The sequence below is a fragment of the Gobio gobio genome (assembly GCF_949357685.1).
Source record: "Gobio gobio genome assembly, chromosome: 1".
Taxonomy (NCBI): Eukaryota; Metazoa; Chordata; class Actinopteri; order Cypriniformes; family Gobionidae; genus Gobio; species Gobio gobio.
This window is the reverse complement of record NC_137097.1, coordinates 42,918,751-42,936,728: the sequence shown is the minus strand read 5'-3', so window position 1 is coordinate 42,936,728 and position 17,978 is coordinate 42,918,751. Positions and strand designations below refer to the sequence as shown.

At 38.5% G+C, this 17,978-nt stretch overlaps 1 protein-coding gene across 1 annotated transcript in view; it reads left to right on the top strand.

The window, feature by feature from the left end:
- The window catches only part of ppp1r9ba (protein phosphatase 1, regulatory subunit 9Ba), a 55,037-nt gene extending 38,117 nt beyond the window's left edge, over positions 1-16,920 (top strand). The window contains exons 4-11 of the mRNA XM_079827066.1: positions 1,209-1,329; positions 2,436-2,540; positions 3,860-3,995; positions 9,632-9,775; positions 11,324-11,377; positions 11,525-11,754; positions 11,932-12,028; positions 12,632-16,920. Of these exons, the coding sequence (XP_079683192.1) occupies positions 1,209-1,329; positions 2,436-2,540; positions 3,860-3,995; positions 9,632-9,775; positions 11,324-11,377; positions 11,525-11,754; positions 11,932-12,028; positions 12,632-12,685 (941 nt within the window). The 3' untranslated portion in view covers positions 12,686-16,920. The remainder of the gene's footprint in view (positions 1-1,208; positions 1,330-2,435; positions 2,541-3,859; positions 3,996-9,631; positions 9,776-11,323; positions 11,378-11,524; positions 11,755-11,931; positions 12,029-12,631) is intronic.
- Positions 16,921-17,978: the final 1,058 nt, after the last annotated feature.

The window sequence follows — 17,978 nt, the reverse complement described above, 5'->3', positions numbered from 1 at the left end:
TTGCAATGGTGAAAGTAACGTTACACTCAAGCTGGGCTTAAAAAATAAGTGACTAAGAACAAGACCATTCCAAGAGGATTATTTGAAATCAAATGTGTTTATAATTGCTAAATAATTATAATCTCAAAATCTGGTCTAAAGATTTACAGTCACAGGATTAGTCACATACTAATCCTAGCTCATTATCCCAATATTAAGTTATTGGTGTCTAAAAGCCTCTCTTCCAAATCTCTTCATAAATTACAGTTGTTACAAAATGCAGCTGCTCGAGTTCTAACCAAAACTTTTTGAACATTTCTGAAAATATTACTACTGTTTTACAAAATTTGCATTGGCTTTCAGTTAAAATTTGCGTACATTTAAAAATGTTGCTTTTAACTTATAAAGCACTTAATAATTTGGCTCCTTCGTATCTTGATCTTCTTCATATATACACACCATCCCGCACTCTAAGATCGGCTTCTGCACTTACACTTGTTCTTCCGCAAGGGTCAACTTCCATAGGGTCACAAGCTTTTAGTTACGCGGCTCCTCATTTATGGAACTTGCTTCCTGTAGAAGTTTGCAATAGTTCAAGTCTTCCAGTTTTTAAAACTCGTCTTAAAACTCATTTGTTTAGGCAGGCTTTTCTGTGATTTTAATGTTATTGTCATCAGTTCTGTATTGTCTTTATTGTTTGATGAAATTGTTTTTTTTTTTGTTTTTTTTGTGGACTTTGTAAGGTGGCCTTGAGTGCCATGAAAGGCGCCGATAAATAAAATGTATAATAATAATAATAAAGTGCCCATTCACGATTTAAAGCATTATTTTAGTATATTTTACTATAATTTATATACTATTATAATATTTTGAATTGGCATTTATTTTTATTTTAGTTTTGTGCTTATGTAACTTAAGTGAACTTTAGTTTTAGTGAACGATAGCAACACTGATTTAAAGATGATGTTTTGCTATATTGATCATAATACTACCTGGATAAATAACTAAATCAGTCATTTCCACAGCATCGCAGCCTTTAGACTTGATGTCGTCCTGCTTAAAAGTTTGATATGGACAGGATTAGGGCTTGACATTATCTTTTTTTTCTCACCACTCTTCCACTAGCTCTCAAATCCTGCTTATGCTTCTGCATATTAAAGCTTGGTATTGTGTTCATTTACAAGACACATGAGCCCGTCATGAATAACACTGTGATTCCTTCCGGTCAGATAAAGACGGATTGGGAATCAGTATCATCGGGATGGGTGCCGGTGCAGATATGGGCCTAGAAAAACTGGGAATCTTCGTCAAGACGGTGACGGAAGGAGGAGCCGCCCACCGAGACAGAAGGTCAGTAAGAGAATTACTGGACAGGAGTGGGATTTATATGGATTTAAACGAATATGAAAGAGTGAAAAGAAAGTGGAATTCCTTTACCTTCTGTCCGTCTGTACTACCAGGACATCTGTTTTCATCAGTTAAGTTGACAAAATGGATTAAATGCCAAAGTCACAGAGGAATCAATAGGCATGCAGTGGAAACTGTGATGCTGATGCTTTTTTAGACTGATATGAGAACACGTTTATGCTTTTGTCCTTTTATAACAAAAGTCCATCATGCTTGACTGATAATTCATTCAACACGCATGAATGGAAGAAAGAATGTTGTAGTATATTGATCTATATTCAGTAGAATCTACTTGATCTGATCTTCAGACTCAGAGTCATGGAGTTCATGGAGAAGCTACTTCTACTTCCTGTCAAGCTCAAGAGGTTTTAAAACATAACAGTGATTCAGCCTAGAGAAGCCCACTTTTGCTCATGATGGATTGCAGGAGATTCAGCGAGTGTTATGATTCTTAATAAAAATCCATAACGTTATTATTTCTCTCCGGTCTTGAGTCAGTAGGTTCATGGTGCATTGCAGTGTCTTCCTTCTCATTTTGCCATGACAGTTAGAAACCTATAGGCCACAGGAGACATACAAATCTAATAAGCCAATGCTGAAATGAGCTGTAACCACATGTGCCTTTCCAAGCGCCTAGATATTGAATGGGACTGACTTTAGCGCTCAGAAACGACCTCATCCTCACTTTATGGCACCTGGTACTTCTGCTGTCAATCAAACCTACGGCTGCCCTGACAAACAGGCTGCCCGGGGCCGTTTTGGACAGGGTTGGATAGTTTGACGTGTTTTGTGACTGAGAGGGTCGGTCGATCATTTTAACGGCCTGGAATACAAGAAGTGGTTTCGTTAAGTGGGGCAATGATTCACTGCTGCTGTCGGCCTATCAGGTCTATTTCAGGCCGAATAAATTACTTCTTTGGCAATGTCAATTTCTTTACACAAAGAGTGATGAGATTGATCAATAGCGTGGCCCAAGTTGTAGCAGCCATTTTACAGATGTGCTTTTTTTCTCCCTGAGCTGTTATCCTGGTTCTTTTTCCTTTCGGTAGGATCCAGGTGAATGACTTAATCGTGGAGGTGGACGGAACCAGTCTGGTGGGCGTGACACAGAATTTCGCTGCATCAGTCCTCAGGAACACCAGCGGCACTGTCAAGTAAGGAAACAAAACGACACCCGCATAGCGACTTTTGGAAAGGAGTCTCTAATTACCCTTTATTGAATTAAACTAAGTAAAATACTAATTAATTGCAAAATGTTTGTATAAAGTGTTTTGAATTATCGCTATCCATTCCTTATTTTGTTATTTTTTTAATGATCACAATTTTTAATGCTTTCCATGTGTTCCCTTTCTAACAAAATTGTAATGTTTGATTGTAATCATAATGCAAAATCTGATACTTATCTAACAAAAAATATCTAAGCCTTGACAAAAATTAGTCTTTAAGAATGTCTAAATATATATATCTAAATGTAAAACCTAATTAAATTAAGAAATTATGTTTAAAAAAACAACAGGATTCCAAAAGCCTCTCTATATATTTATATAGGGAGCTATACAGGTGGTTACACAACATCAAATTTCCTATCAAGGAAAGTCTGTTCACTCAGCGGCCATATTTGGACTGCCTCCGGGCAGCTATTTTGGGCATGAAAATTGGGGATTGAGTGAACCGTCTTTCTATATCTACAATCATTGACAACATTACACACGTTTTTTTATTTTTTAACACCTCCAGATGGCACTATTCTCATTTAAAAAAAAAGGGGATTTTAAAGGCCTTCACTCTATTTTAATGTGAAATATTTAATTTTTTGAAAAATAATTAAAAAAATTATAAATAGATTTTTTCAAATGGAAAAAATAGCTCGTGAAAATTGTATAATATTGCATAGGATCATAAAATCCCCTCGACATTTTAAATAATAATAAAAAAATAGTTCATTTTAATCCTCTAGTTAATCCAGTATTATCTTCTGTGGTCTATTTTGTCAGATACTCACTGACTCACTATCATCTCTAATTTTTTCTTTATAATGCAGTGTATCAAATAGATTGCTGCTTTCTGTTACTTTGACCTGTGTCGTTGTATCTACAATCAAAATGAGGGATTGGATAGTTGTGGCTCACGCATCTGCGTCCTGTTTTCTCTTAATCTGCCCTGGCTAGGCGTGGATGGTCTATGATTGTAATGCAGGGAAATGGAAAATGTGATTAATAGACAAGGCTTAAGCGTAGTGGGAGAGAACATGTTTAATAATAACTTTTTTATTTTTGTGGAATACCTTGACTGACAATCAGTCGCTTTTAATACAGTTGAAGGCATAAATCAGGATGGTGATGGTGAGGGCCTTTCAGGCTTTATAATGCAGGGTCTTTTCCTTATATTTTAACTAAACATCACCCCCTCAAAACACCACAGCAGTGACAGCTAATCCACTAGGTTACCTGATTGGCTGGTGTTTGTGTTGCAGGTTTGTGATTGGCCGAGAGAAGCCAGGGGAACAGAGTGAGGTTGCCCAGCTGATCCAACAGACGCTGGAACAGGAGAGATGGCAGAAGGAAATGATGGAGCAACGCTACAACCCCTACATGGAAGAGGACGAAGAGGTAAAACTTCATAAGATACGCAATGGAGCCTTTTACAGTCAACCGTTTCAATTTGTGACTAATGCAGATTGAGTATGTCACATTTTAAAAAACAAAAATCAAAATCCTGGCTATCACTATTTAACGTGCATTTGGGAACACAACATGAGCCAACCATCTTCACATAGTTCTAATGAGAAGCGCTAAGCTTTTCTGTTAAAATACAATTCTGATAGTTTAATGTTTGAAAATAAAGAAATCAAGACAGCCATAACTATTAGTAGTGTAATTCTATACTTGCAAATTAAAGTGAGATATTACAACAGTAATATTTCTCATTCTTTTAGTAATTTGTATTTATTAATAATAATAATACTAATAATTATTATCATTATTTTATATCCATATTGATATACAATTACAAAATTTGGCCAAATTGTAAAGCCCTACAAAACAAGCACAGCAAACCTGATAAAAAAAAAAAAATCACAATCACAATTTTTATCAGAAAAATCACAATTAGATTTTGTTCCCTAAATAGTGCAGCCCTAATTTCTATTTTCAAACATGTTTCTTAATCTCTAAACCATTGAACTGTTTAAAATTAATCTATTAATTGCAAGTGTTTAATTTGAGTTTATTATATTATATTTATTATATATTTTGCCAGTGACTGTGAGATTGACTTTTTCAATGACTGTTGTAAAATAAAATTCATGCACACCCCCACATTCATTGTACACTGATGAAAGTGTCATTAAAGTCATTGATTCGCCCTGTGTTTTTCAGGTGGTTTAGACGTTAGCAGACATGAGCACTTCAGAAAAAATAATTGCAGATTTTGCCAAAATTTGAGAGGGTCATGTCATCAAAGGATAAGGAAAAAATGGAATGTCTAGATTTAAAAGTTGTATATTTAGCTTTGAGGCTTTAAAGTGTTTTTGGGGCTTGAATATGAACCTATTGCAAAATGATAATTAAAAAAAAAATTACTTTTAGATATGTGTGGATGTTATAGAACATCTAGTAAATCTATTATTTTGCCTCCAATTGACTGGCACCCCTATGCATTGCATATGTTACTCCTTTTTTGCGCCTCTGACCTCAAATTTATAATTTAGACTGGAAACCTCAGCCAATGTGTGTCATACTTTTACGTAACATTTGCTGATTGCACTGACGGTCAGCAGCTTTCTTACGAAATATGGACACAAGATTACCGTAGGACCGTCTTCATCACAGCCTTGTCAGCGGCTGTGTTTCTCAGCTTTGTATTTGGATGAGTTTGGTTTAGGAGACTCAGTTTGTTTTTGCCTTAAGTTAAACAACCACATTTAAATTTCTGATTCATTCAGTAAAACTTTGTGGGTGGAAAGGACAAACCTTCCATGTTAAGAAATGCTTAACACAAATACTGTAAATATTACAGACAGTGAAGAGTCAAGTGACTAATTTCAGACATAGTGTTTTGTTTACTTCAGAGACCGTAATCATATAAATGTAGTTATCTACAACAGCTTGTTTTTCCATCCCTAACATATTATTTTCACTTGAGTATGTGAAAGATTTATGGAGGAATGATACTTTACCTTGTTCTTGGCAATGCATCAAAACACCTGAGTTATTCAGTTTTTTTTATGACATGTTTAAAATGCTCAGTGTTTTCAACAGCTAATTCAATCTAAGTGCATTCATCTTGCTGTGCTCCTTAAAGCTACACTGTGTAACTTTTTTAGTTTATTCTTAGCTAAAAACACTTAGTTCTTTCAAAAATATATGTGCTCATTAATGTATATTTACTTCTTTCAAGTAATAAAGTATTCTCGTAAGTTTATAATATGCCATTGAAAATACATACGGTAATGGGTTCGAATGCCGGTCGCCATGTTGCCCCTCCATCTTGAAAGTACATCAGCCAAAGAGGGACATACCCGTGATTTCAAGCTTCGCCTTTCACGTTTTAACACTCGATGGCACCGTGTCGAATGTGGACGAGGTCGAACTGGAAGCCATATTAATCTTGGACTAAATCGGCCACCGTAGGAGTTAAAACGGAATTGAGAGGAAGAGGAACTAATATTCACTGGATGGTCATATACCTTTTAACCGCTAGATGGGGGAAAATATCACACAGTGTAGCTTTAATGATGGGTTATTAGAAGTGATTTTGTGCCTGACATGTCAACATTTCATCATAAAACAGGAACTATGAAATAACAATAATGAGCTCTGATTTAAAGCATTCATTGCTTTAACAAGTTCGACCTGTACATCCTGTACATGTCTCATAATTGTCCTCCACACCTGCCCACATAGCTATGGCGTGAAGGGAATTGATTAATAATTAAGATGTTAAAGATTCACAAGTTCTCGCATTTGATATTCTTGGAGATCTTGGGTAGGGCAGAATTCCATCACAGTGCGTCTCACGGCTTAATTTGCCAACTCAGTGCCCTCTCAGCGCGTTCTCCTCCGCAACACTGAGCGCACGTCAGTCTGATGTTGTCTTAACGTTTGACAAGTGCCAAAACAGACAGTTTGCCTGCTACTTCACCCACATGGCAGAGTTCAGACCGACATATGAACCAAGGGAGACAGAATGACAAACTGGGCTCACTGAGATAGAAAAACACACTTGTAAATACAGAATATATATATGTATTTAAATAATTTTATTCAGCAAGGAAGTACACATAAATATTCAAGACTTGCATAACATATACAGTATATTTGTATTATTTTGTTTTATATAATGGATTGGATTGGATAAAACAAAATACATTAATAATAGTGCATTACAATCATTTAAAATGATTTAACTTAATAAAAAGTTACAAAATAATTATACATTTCTTTAACTATGTGAAGTAATTATTACATCTTAAATTTTAAGATTCTATAACCAAAGTCTATACATGTGTAATTTACTGAGAAAACGTCTCTGGTTACGTATGTAACCAATGTTCCCTGAAAACAGGGAACTCGCGCTGCGTCAGCTGACGCTACGGGGAACGCCTCCAGCGTGACAGGTGCCTGAAATCACAATCACAAAACGTCAATCCTTTTGACCGGTGACAGCCTATGATGTCATCAAGGTGCGACCAGGAAGTATATAAGGGCGCCTTGTCAACATGACAGCATCTTTTTGTCTGAAGGGACTGTTTGGCAGGCAAGCCCTGAGGCATGGCAAAGCAACGCAGCGTCTCGTTCCCTGTTCTCAGGGAACATAGGTTACATACGTAACCAGAGACGTTCCCTTTCGAAAGGGAACTCGCGCTGCGTCAGCTGACTCTACGGGGAACGATATACCAACGCCGCCATGCCGAAAGGAGTGCATGCCCACCGGCAGTGACCACTGTCAGGACAAGCAAATTCAACTGAAATGCCTGAACCACTCCCCCTCTGGTCACATTAGGCTGTCAGTGACAGCGCTCCCTACGGTCAAAGCCCAAGCTATAAACCTGAGAAGGAACCTTCGCATACGACATGAAGTCCTACCCTGGCCGCTCGAAGGCCTGGAACCAGCCCATTCAACAGACGGGGTTCCTTTAAGGGAACGTGGCAAGGGGACCCGAGGGAACCCTCACCAGTCACTATTCGGAAAGAATTGTTGATCTGAGAGGTTTCGTCGGCAGGGTGGGAGCCCTCAGTGTCGACGGCCGCCCAGAGGCGAGATAGTTCGCAAAAGTCTCATCCACAGGCGGCAATGACACATATCCAGCCTCGGCCAGTCCCTCGACATCAGCGAAGTTAGCTCGCTGATGCCGATGGATGCGGGCTGAATAAGGCTTCTTCCATCCCTTCGAGATCTGCTGATGGAGATCTGGAAGGAATGGAAGACTCCCGGGAGCTGGGCGGTCATGAGCGGAGAGAAACCGGTCGTCCAAGCGATTCGGACGCATGACCTCTCTCCTCACGCGCTGCCAAGGCAGCTGCAGTCTACCCGCAGCACGCTCCATGACTTCCACCAGCTCCCCGTACATGGGACAGGATGGATGTGAAGCCTCCATCATCCATCAGCAACCTCTTCATCCATCCTTTGCTCAGTTGGAAGAGCCGCAGACGAGGAGGAGGAGCCCAGATCCCGCTCCTCCTCCGATGTCTGCCCCTCGTGATCTGGATCGTCATCCGCGAGCACCACACCAGTCTCCAGACGACGAGCCAGATCCATCTGGGAACCCCAGGATCTCAGACGCTGCTCAGCCTCAGCTCGAGCGGGGCCGTCCCCAGATGCTGAACAGAATTCCATCACAGTGCGTCTCACGGCTTAATTTGCCAACTCAGTGCCCTCTCAGCGCGTTCTCCTCCGCAACACTGAGCGCACGTCAGTCTGATGTTGTCTTAACGTTTGACAAGTGCCAAAACAGACAGTTTGCCTGCTACTTCACCCACATGGCAGAGTTCAGACCGACATATGAACCAAGGGAGACAGAATGACAAACTGGGCTCACTGAGATAGAAAAACACATTTGTAAATACAGAATATATATGTATTTAAATAATTTTATTCAGCAAGGAAGTACACATAAATATTCAAGACTTGCATAACATATACAGTTATGTTATTTTTTGTCATTTACTCACCTTCAAGTTGTTTCAAACCTATATGAATTTCTTTCTTCTTTTGAACACAAAACAACATGTTGTGGAGAATATGGTTAACCAAACAGTTGATGGATCCCATTGACTTCCATAGTATGGAGGAAAAAAAATACAGGTTTGGAACTTGAGAGTGAGCAAATGATGACAGAATTTTCATTTTTGGGTGAACTATCCCTTTAAGATGAGATGATAAGATATTGTGATAATATTGTGATTATTTTCTTGTAATGCTCAACTGATACTAACCAACAAAATAGACAGATTGTAAAGGTCATTATTAACAAGAACATAACGTTACATAAGAGAAACCGATATGTTCACCAAGCATTTCTGTCATATGTGTCATGAACTGTGGCTGTTTACCAGATAAGAGTTTACCCTGTTCACTCATCCAGACAGGAAGTCCATGTGCGAGAGTTAGCCTGCTCATGCCCTAACTTGCAGGGGAAGTCCATTGTTAAAAGGATGTTTGTAATAGTGGTGTATTTGCAGTGGCTTTTAGGGAGTGTTGGGTGTGTGACGGGCTTTTGGGGTAAGAGAAATTGCAGTTTTAGGATGTGGAGAACATGGTGGTTGTTTTATTTCAGATATGCTGGGGCATGCAATCTCTCAGAAATACACAAGAGACTTTTTGTTTATTTAAGGTCACTCCAACGTCTCAACAGCTCTCAAATCACTTCAAATATGGCACATCAATGTACCAACTGGTTGCAGTTCTTTCAGTTTGCTTTTATCCAGCTTTACTTCATCTTCCTGCATTTGCACAGTAAATTCAAAATGGTGGTTGGCCAGTCATAGGTTGTTTTTTTTTTACAGTGTCCTGGCATGCATTTTCCCCTTGATCCAATTGGTTTCTGCCTAGCTTAACTCTGACATCTAGTGGTTAATGTTATTAACACACTGTTATTAACACCAATACATACCCAAAGTCCTGTACATAAACTTTTGCTTCAAAATCCATAAAGGACAGATATAGAAATTGTATTTGCACAAGAAAAAAAGGCATGTGTCTCAATGTCTTTCTTTTTCTCTCTCAATTTCTTGTCCATGTTCAGACGGGCGAATATGCCACAGATGAAGAAGAAGAGATGAGCCCCATGTTTCCTAATGCCATCGAAGTGTTTGACCTGGCAGAGAATGAAGACATGCTTTCTCCTGTGGAGATGGACCCAGAGAAACTCGCTCACAAGTTTAAGGAGGTCAGTAGAACACACAAGGAACTTCTGAACCTGGCCACTCGTAAACACATGACCACAAATAAAATGTGCAAACTGCAAACCTGTTCAAACTGGCATTGACTTGCCTTATCTATCTATCGTTCTATCTATCTATCGTTCTATTGTTCGTTCTATCTATCGTTCGTTCTATCGTCTGTCTGTCTGTCTATCATCTGTATCTATCTGTCTGTCTGTCTGTCTATCTATCGTCTGTCTGTCTGTCTATCATCTTTATCTATATATCTATCATCTGTCTGTCTGTCTGTCTGTTTTTCTATCATATCTCTGTATGTCTGTCTATCTATCATCTGTCTGTCTGTCTGTCTGTCTGTCTATCATCTGTCTGTCTATCATCTGTCTGTCTGTCTATCTATCTGTCTGTATCTATGGATCTGTATGTCTATTTATCTATCAATCTATATATCTATCTATCTATCTATCTGTCTGTCTGTATATCTATCATCTGTCTGTCTGTCTGTCTGTCTATCATCTGTATCTATCTATCTATTGATCTATCTATCTATTGATCTATCTATCTATTGATCTATCTATCTATCTATCTATCTATCTATCTATCTATCTATCTATCTATCTATCTATCTATCTATCTATCTATCTATCTATCTATCTATCTATCTATCTATCTATCTATCTATCTATCTATCTATCTATCTATCTATCTATCTATCTATCTGTCTGTCTGTCTGTCTGTCTGTCTGTCTGTCTGTCTGTCTGTCTGTCTGTCTGTCTGTCTGTCTGTCTGTCTGTCTGTCTGTCTGTCTGTCTGTCTGTCTATCATCTGTATCTATCGATCTGTCTGTCTGTCTGTCTGTCTGTCTGTCTGTCTGTCTGTCTATCATATGTATCTGTCTGTCTATCTATCTATATATCTGTCTGTCTGTCTATCATCTGTATCTATCTATCTATCTGTCTATCTATCTATCTATCTATCTATCTATCTATCTATCTATCTATCTATCTATCTATCTATCTATCTATCTATCTATCTATCTATCTATCTATCTATCTGTCTGTCTGTCTGTCTGTCTGTCTGTCTGTCTGTCTGTCTGTCTGTCTGTCTGTCTGTCTGTCTGTCTGTCTGTCTGTCTGTCTGTCTGTATCAACAATCAATATTTTGTTACAATCAATAACCCGTATAATAGACATTATATACAGATTATTATAAATCTGTTCTTCAAAAAAAATTGCATTCACACTTAATTTAAAATCCAGAATTATATGCTTCAGTGTAGAATTGTAAGTAACGATGGAACGATGGATAATTATTTAGCATTTTTAAACCATATTCAAAATAAAATAAAAATATTTAAAAAAAATATATTACAATTTTTTATATCTTTATAGTGACCAAAATAGTACATCCCTAAAATGTCTTAAAAAAGTGCCAAAATATATTATGTAATTTAATTTGAGTTGTTTTGTAGATGTGCATCTGTAAGATATTAAATCAGTAATCATTATGTACATTAACATTGTTTCCTGTGGATGCCTCCATCTCTGTGTCTCTAGCTCCAGATTAAACATGCTGTGACCCAGGCTGAGATCCAGCAGCTCAAGAGGAAGGTATGGCTGACCGTCACAGACCCCACTTGTACATGTCATTTTGTTTCCTTGCTTAAGATTTAAGGTTTCAGAATAATAAACATTTGTAAGAGATCTTTAAACAACCTTTATTTACCCTTGTGACAAGATCTCTGTCTCTCTCTCTAGCTGGCTCACGCTGAGCAGGATAAGCTGCGCTGGCGGATGGAGAGGGCTCAGTTGGAGCAGACGGTGAGAGAGAATAAGGAGCGGATGGAGAAGTTGGAGGGCTATTGGATGGAGGCTCAGAGCTTGTGCCAGGCAGTGGACGAGCACCTGAAAGAGACGCAAACACAGTACCAGGCGCTGGAGCGCAAGTACAGCAAAGCCAAACGCCTCATCAAAGAGTACCAGCAGAAGTGAGTGCGGGGAATTGTGGATAATAACGAGTCAGACTCAATATAATCAGGATTACAAAACAAAAATAAGCATGCATCATGGGGTTTGTGGTTGAAGGATTTAGACAAGACTTCTTCATGCAACCGAGCGAAAGGGTTTAAACTGTGTTGTGTATATGTGCGTGTTTCCTAATGCAGAGAGATTGAGTATTTGAAGAAGGAGACTGCGCAGCGCAGAGCACAAGAGGAGTCAGAGGCCAGCCACAAGGTGGAGACAGAAAATCTCCAAGAGAAGGTGCGTTTGGAAATCAGTATTTCTAGAAACTGCCAATGCAGTTCATTCTCATTCACTCATAAATTATCTATGTTTACATGTACCAAATAATCGGAATGAGCTCAATCGGACTGAAAAGCCTTTGTGTGAACATCCAGATGAGCTCAATCTGAATTAAATTTAGATTGGAGAAAGTCCTGAATTAGTCTTTGTGGGAGAAAAAATGAAGCATGTAAACGACTACAGTGCCTGTGTGATCTGCATAGTTGAATGCCAATACTAGTTTTTATACTACATCATTGGTTTCTGCTAAAGCAAACATCATTATATATTATTTTTTATCATACTTAGGGATAACCAATTACACTACCATTCAAAATTTAGGGTTTCAGCAGCAAATCATCAATTTAGAATGATTTCTGAAGAGTAATGATGCTGAAAATTCAGCTTTGCCATCACATGAATACATTTTTTTAAATTGTAATAAAATTTCACTATATTTTTGTCAAATAATTGCAGCCTTTGTACAGAATTTAGATAACGTACGAATTAAAGCTTCTACCATGTGTATAAATGTAAATATTAAGTGTAACTGGCCTAAACTCAAATGTGTTTTCATCTCAGATTACTGACTTGGAGTCAAAAGTTGGTGCTCTGAAGAGCTTGGAGCCTTCGTAAGCCTTCCACTGTGGAACTGACGGAGAGAACGACAGAAACGCCTTGAACTCCGCCCACTCTACCCTCCGACCACATTTTTCCTCCATGACCTGAAGAACCTGATGAACTACAGGAAACATGCTGAGGGGATGTTACCGGGGACGAAGAGGGGACAAAACAAACACTGTACCAGACGCCTGAGGGACGTCTAGCCATCAGGACGTCTAGCCATCAGGAGGCCCTTTTTATAGTCATTTATTCTTGTTCTCCTTGTTTCTTTTTAAGCGCCCTTAAAGGTATTATGAGCCTCTCTGCTCTCGGCAGGAATGTAGAACCTCTTCGTTAATAAATGTTCACTCACATGCTTGCAGGAAAAGAACGAAACGGTTGCCGTACGAAGATGGCATGGATGCCTACACGCACCCTCAATAAGTGTAGGATCGGCGTGAGGGGTGGCCTGTATAGCAGTGACTGACAAGAGGACTGTTTGTATATATTCTGGCATATATATTTAAATATTAAAATCGCTTAAGCAATGTGCTGGGGGGAGGAGATGGGGTAAGGGCTTTACTTTTCACATCTAGGCAAATAATACAGTGAAAGTCCATTTTTGCATGGCAGAAAAGATGGTCAGTTTTTTTTTAGGCACAATTGGAAAACAGGGTGTGAAAAGTGTAATCTTGACATTTCGAGTTAGCATTCAGGAGCTTCTCATGTTTGCTTTCTGTGTAAAAGATATGGTAATGGAAGTGCAGAATGAATAGGGGCTTATGGGTAATGGTTTCTTCACAGGAGAAACATCACCCAGTGCTTGTGGTTAGTTGGTGCAGTGTTTATGCGCACTGCGCAGCGTGCCTCGGTCAACCCTGCAATGTCGCCTGACAGCGTAAGAATTCTGAATCAGTCAGAAATATGGCCTTGCTTAATTGCTACACAAAACCTTTCACCAGCCCTCTCTGTTTTAAGCAGACTCTTAGTGTGTTTACTCCAGTGTATTGGTCTCCGGGGACCATGGTAAGTGCACTTGGATTGCACTACAGAGAGTCCTGGAGAATCCTAAAGTTTTATGTCTGTTGGTTTTCATTATCCTCTGTCCTGCTGGACGTGAATTTATTCAGTATTATCATTCCATATACATTGATGTGGAATCTCCTTTTAGTTTTTTTGTAGTGTTATAAGCCACTTTTTTGTCCTTAATGTGTTTTAAATTGTACTCCTGGGAAAACTGGAATTTTGACAGCAATTGTAGGAATTTGAGGCTTTAATGGCCTCAGTTTAGCGTGTTGGCACAAGCATAATTTACGTGTAAAATCTTCGTAAACCCATTCTTATCTAATTCAGTGCGTCAATACATGCAAGCACTGGTTCACACAGAACGCATTTTGTGTTCTACAGTGCTGCTGTTATTTTTCTATTGTAAGAAAATAACGTCTTGAACTGTCTCGCTTCTGTGCTGCTTTGTCAGCGACTCGCGTGTCCCGTTGATGTGAAGCGTCTCGAGACCTTGCGTTCTCGTTTAGGCTGCGTCCGAAAGCTTAGGCAGCTGACTTGCCTCGTTGACATAGTCAGCGTTTTTGCACACAAAGCTGATATAGGATGGACTCCAACAAAATAGAGAGTGCTTTGGTGACCAAGACAGCAACATAGTGTCGGCCCAGGTCCTGCCCACATCTGGTATGCGCTGAATCATTTGAAGGTATCTTGGTAAACAAGATATGTGACATGATCATTGGATTAGGACGTGCCTTGTTGACTTCCTACCTCTGTGTATTTTTTCAGCTTTCGGACACAGCCTTGCAGACCGCCTCTCACATTCTAAACTGAAAAATGTCTTCTGTGTGAACAGCCCTTAAAAATCATTCGCTAATCACCTGAGCGCTGTGGAGCACAGATTATAGATCGGTAGGGTAGCTGTGGCCTGTTCTCTTCACTGTTGGGACGCTCACATCAGCCGTATAAATCAAAGAGAAGAGATTGTTTTTCAAATGCCGGAAAACTCAGCACAGTATTGAAAACCCTCAAGAGTATTGGAGTTCTTCCATTCAATCACCCCCCCCCCCCCCCCCCCCAGCCAGCTTTTTATGTGATGGTTTATATTCATATAGTTTTGAAAACATTTTATTTAAATATTACAAGTCATTTTACATTGGTTAAAGTGTTGAACAACAGGGTAGCACTGAGATTACAAAGGACAAAGCAGATTTTTGTCAAACGATGCAACGAATATAGAGGCCTATTCTAGGAATCTTAAAATCATTGATATTCCACGGGTAAGTCTTGTACGTCAATCATCACTTGAGTTTATGGCATAGTCGCCTAAAACAATTTTTCAAGAAAGCGAGGACAAGTACTGACTGGAAATGATATTTCTATCTCCATTAATTATATGGGACTATTATCTCAGTTTTACTGCTTTTAATTCGTCGACTGTTTAACCCTGACTAGAAACCTCAGCATTATCTAGCAACCAAGTGCGTTGAACGTTATTTGAGAAATTGAATTGAAAGGATTAGACAATGATTGACGCCGCAGTAAATGTATATAGATCTCCAAAATGGACCCATTTTGAGGGCTTTTTTTTTCTTTTATTTGCACAATATAAAGAGAACCGTGATTTTTTCCCATCCGTATGGAAGCCCACTGGGTTGACAAGGACCTAAGACATTTGAACAAAACGGTCATATTTGCTGTGTATAGTTCTGTTTACTGTGAGCCTCTGTTTGCTGGGATTTATTATTGTAATGTGCTGGCTAGTACACAATGACCATATGTATGGATGCCTGCCTAGACGGTGGCACAGTTGAAACATGGAAACGTTCATTAATTTCCCCCGTGCGTTACACTGTAGAAACGAGCAAACTGAGTTATGAAGGAAACGGACACTTTGAATCTTATTAACGCTTTTAAATTTCACACTTTAGCTTAGCTTAGCTTAGCTGCTGCCTTTAATGAAATGAATTTGCTTCCATGTACAGGAAAGAGCTCTGTTTTTCTCTCCTTACCTGCTGGTGTAATAGTTGGTTCCTCTTTATTTTTGGTGTCTATAGTTTATTTAAATCGAAATCGAATAATAAAATGAGTACAGAATAACATGTTTAAAGATGTTACGTTGTGGTGTCGTTAAACATGTATCAACTTGCTTGGAAGTTGGAGGAAAAAAATGCAACAACTTGTAATTTGATTGTAATTTTCATAATTATGACATTTGCCTGACACCTAACATAAAGCAGGAACGTCATCGATTTTATAGTTGTTTTACGAACTCGACTCCATTTTCCTCTGTACTGTTTTAGTTCCTTTTGTACCCCTGCCATGTAAATTGCTACTACATGAACAAGAGGAAAATGTTCTCCATTTGAAATAAGCGTCATCATGTTCAATAATTGCATAAGTCTGTCATAATAAATGCAGCATTGTGCTGAGCAACAGCAATTTTGTCTGTTTTTAAAGTCTATTAGGTTTGACTTCGTTTTCTCTGACGTTTTGTTGAGTTTCTTTGACATTATAGCACCTAGCGACATTGCAAAAATAATGACTGATTCATACAAACATACAGAAGACCACAGGGGCCATGCATTATAATTTTTCTGTCTATCATAAAAATAAGTGCAGAAAATAATAATGCGTTGCTCTCTGTGGATATCATCATATGTGGCTATGTTTGGAATGTCATTATTTCTGCCATTCCATTTGATGCTGTCACAGCTAATGGGGAACATTCTCAAAACTTTGCCTAATGTTCTGGAAAGATTCTCTCAAAATTCTTCCAGCAACGTTAATAGAATGTTCGTTCAAAGTTATCTGGTCTTTAATAACGTTATCACAAAAAATTATACGTTTGTTCATTTGTTTGATATTCATGGAACGTTTTGCAACATTTTAGCTGGGCGTTTGTCTAATGCTTTTAAATGTTTCTAACTTCTTGTTACAGATGGTTTAGAGAACATTCAAATGTAACATTCCCATTATGTTAGAAAAATGATACAACTGAGAGCATTCAGAAATAGTTTTCATAACTCAGACACAAGATTTCTGGATTAAAATATCCAAAAATCACTAGAACAATGTTATATATTTTGTTGACTTGTGTACTTGCATTATCCCAAATGTTTCCAAGAATTTTTAAATCCAGAGAAATAAGCTATTTTAACCAGGACACGGTCCGTGCGTGGCCTATCAATGACATCATACCTGCATTACCCTCGCTTTCCAGTTTTATTTTGTAGAAACCTTGGAAACATTAAAGACGCTTTATTATATTATGTGTTTTATTAGACAGGTGAGCAACTTTTTGGATACATTCATCGACAGAAAACGAATCGTTATATAGCTCAACACAGTCAATCTTATTGTTTACAGTGCATCCGGAAAGTATTCACAGCGCTTCACTTTTTCCACATTTTCTTATGTTGCAGCCTTTAATTATTTTCCTTAAAATTCTACAAACAATACCCTATAATGACAACTTCACATAGTAGCTGCCGGGCGAAAGCACATTATAATGAGTGTCATTATAACATAACTTTTAACACACTAAAATGTATCTAATATGATAAAACAGCGCTTCGTTACCACATACACATGACCGGGAGAAACGGAAACGCTCGTCTGCGGCATAATAAAAGCTCCACTGCTCTCGAGCCGTGTGTCACACTTGTCTCTCATTAGCAATCGCCCCAGCGGCCTCGTTCCACTCTCAGGGCTTTTAGCCTCACCCTGCTTCATACTACAGTAACGTTAACAAGTCTTTAATACATTCATGAATATGATTTCTGACCGAGACCCGTCGGATTCTTTTCCACCGGCTGTAGAGGTGAAGACAACAACTCCCATGGCTCCGCAAAATCAAGGCGTCTTCAAGCTAACGTTACACCTTTCTTTTGAATAAGCGACATCTAGCTGCGAAAATGACATATTGTGCCTTTAATGGAAACGTTAGCAAATAATTATTGGAACATATTTTTGTTAGCTGGGGTTATTGTCAGATTTGTTTATGGATTCAAACCAGTACATTAGGAAAAAATTTGGTGTTCCTTGTTATTTTGAAGAAACCTAGATCCAGACAAGATAGAATCATTCTTTTTGAGCTGATTCTTTCATAGTACGAAACGGTTTGAATTTGACTGATCTGATTGCACTCAATCAGTAAACTCGCCAATTTATTCAGTCGGAGCAAGTCTTAAGTTGAATTGGTCTTGCCCAACTCAAAATATGACAAGAACCGAGTGTAGGCTAACGTTACCGATATGATCCTCGTAGTTCGAGAGTGCTGAATGATAATTTATAATAATGTCATGGGTTGAGAATCGTCATT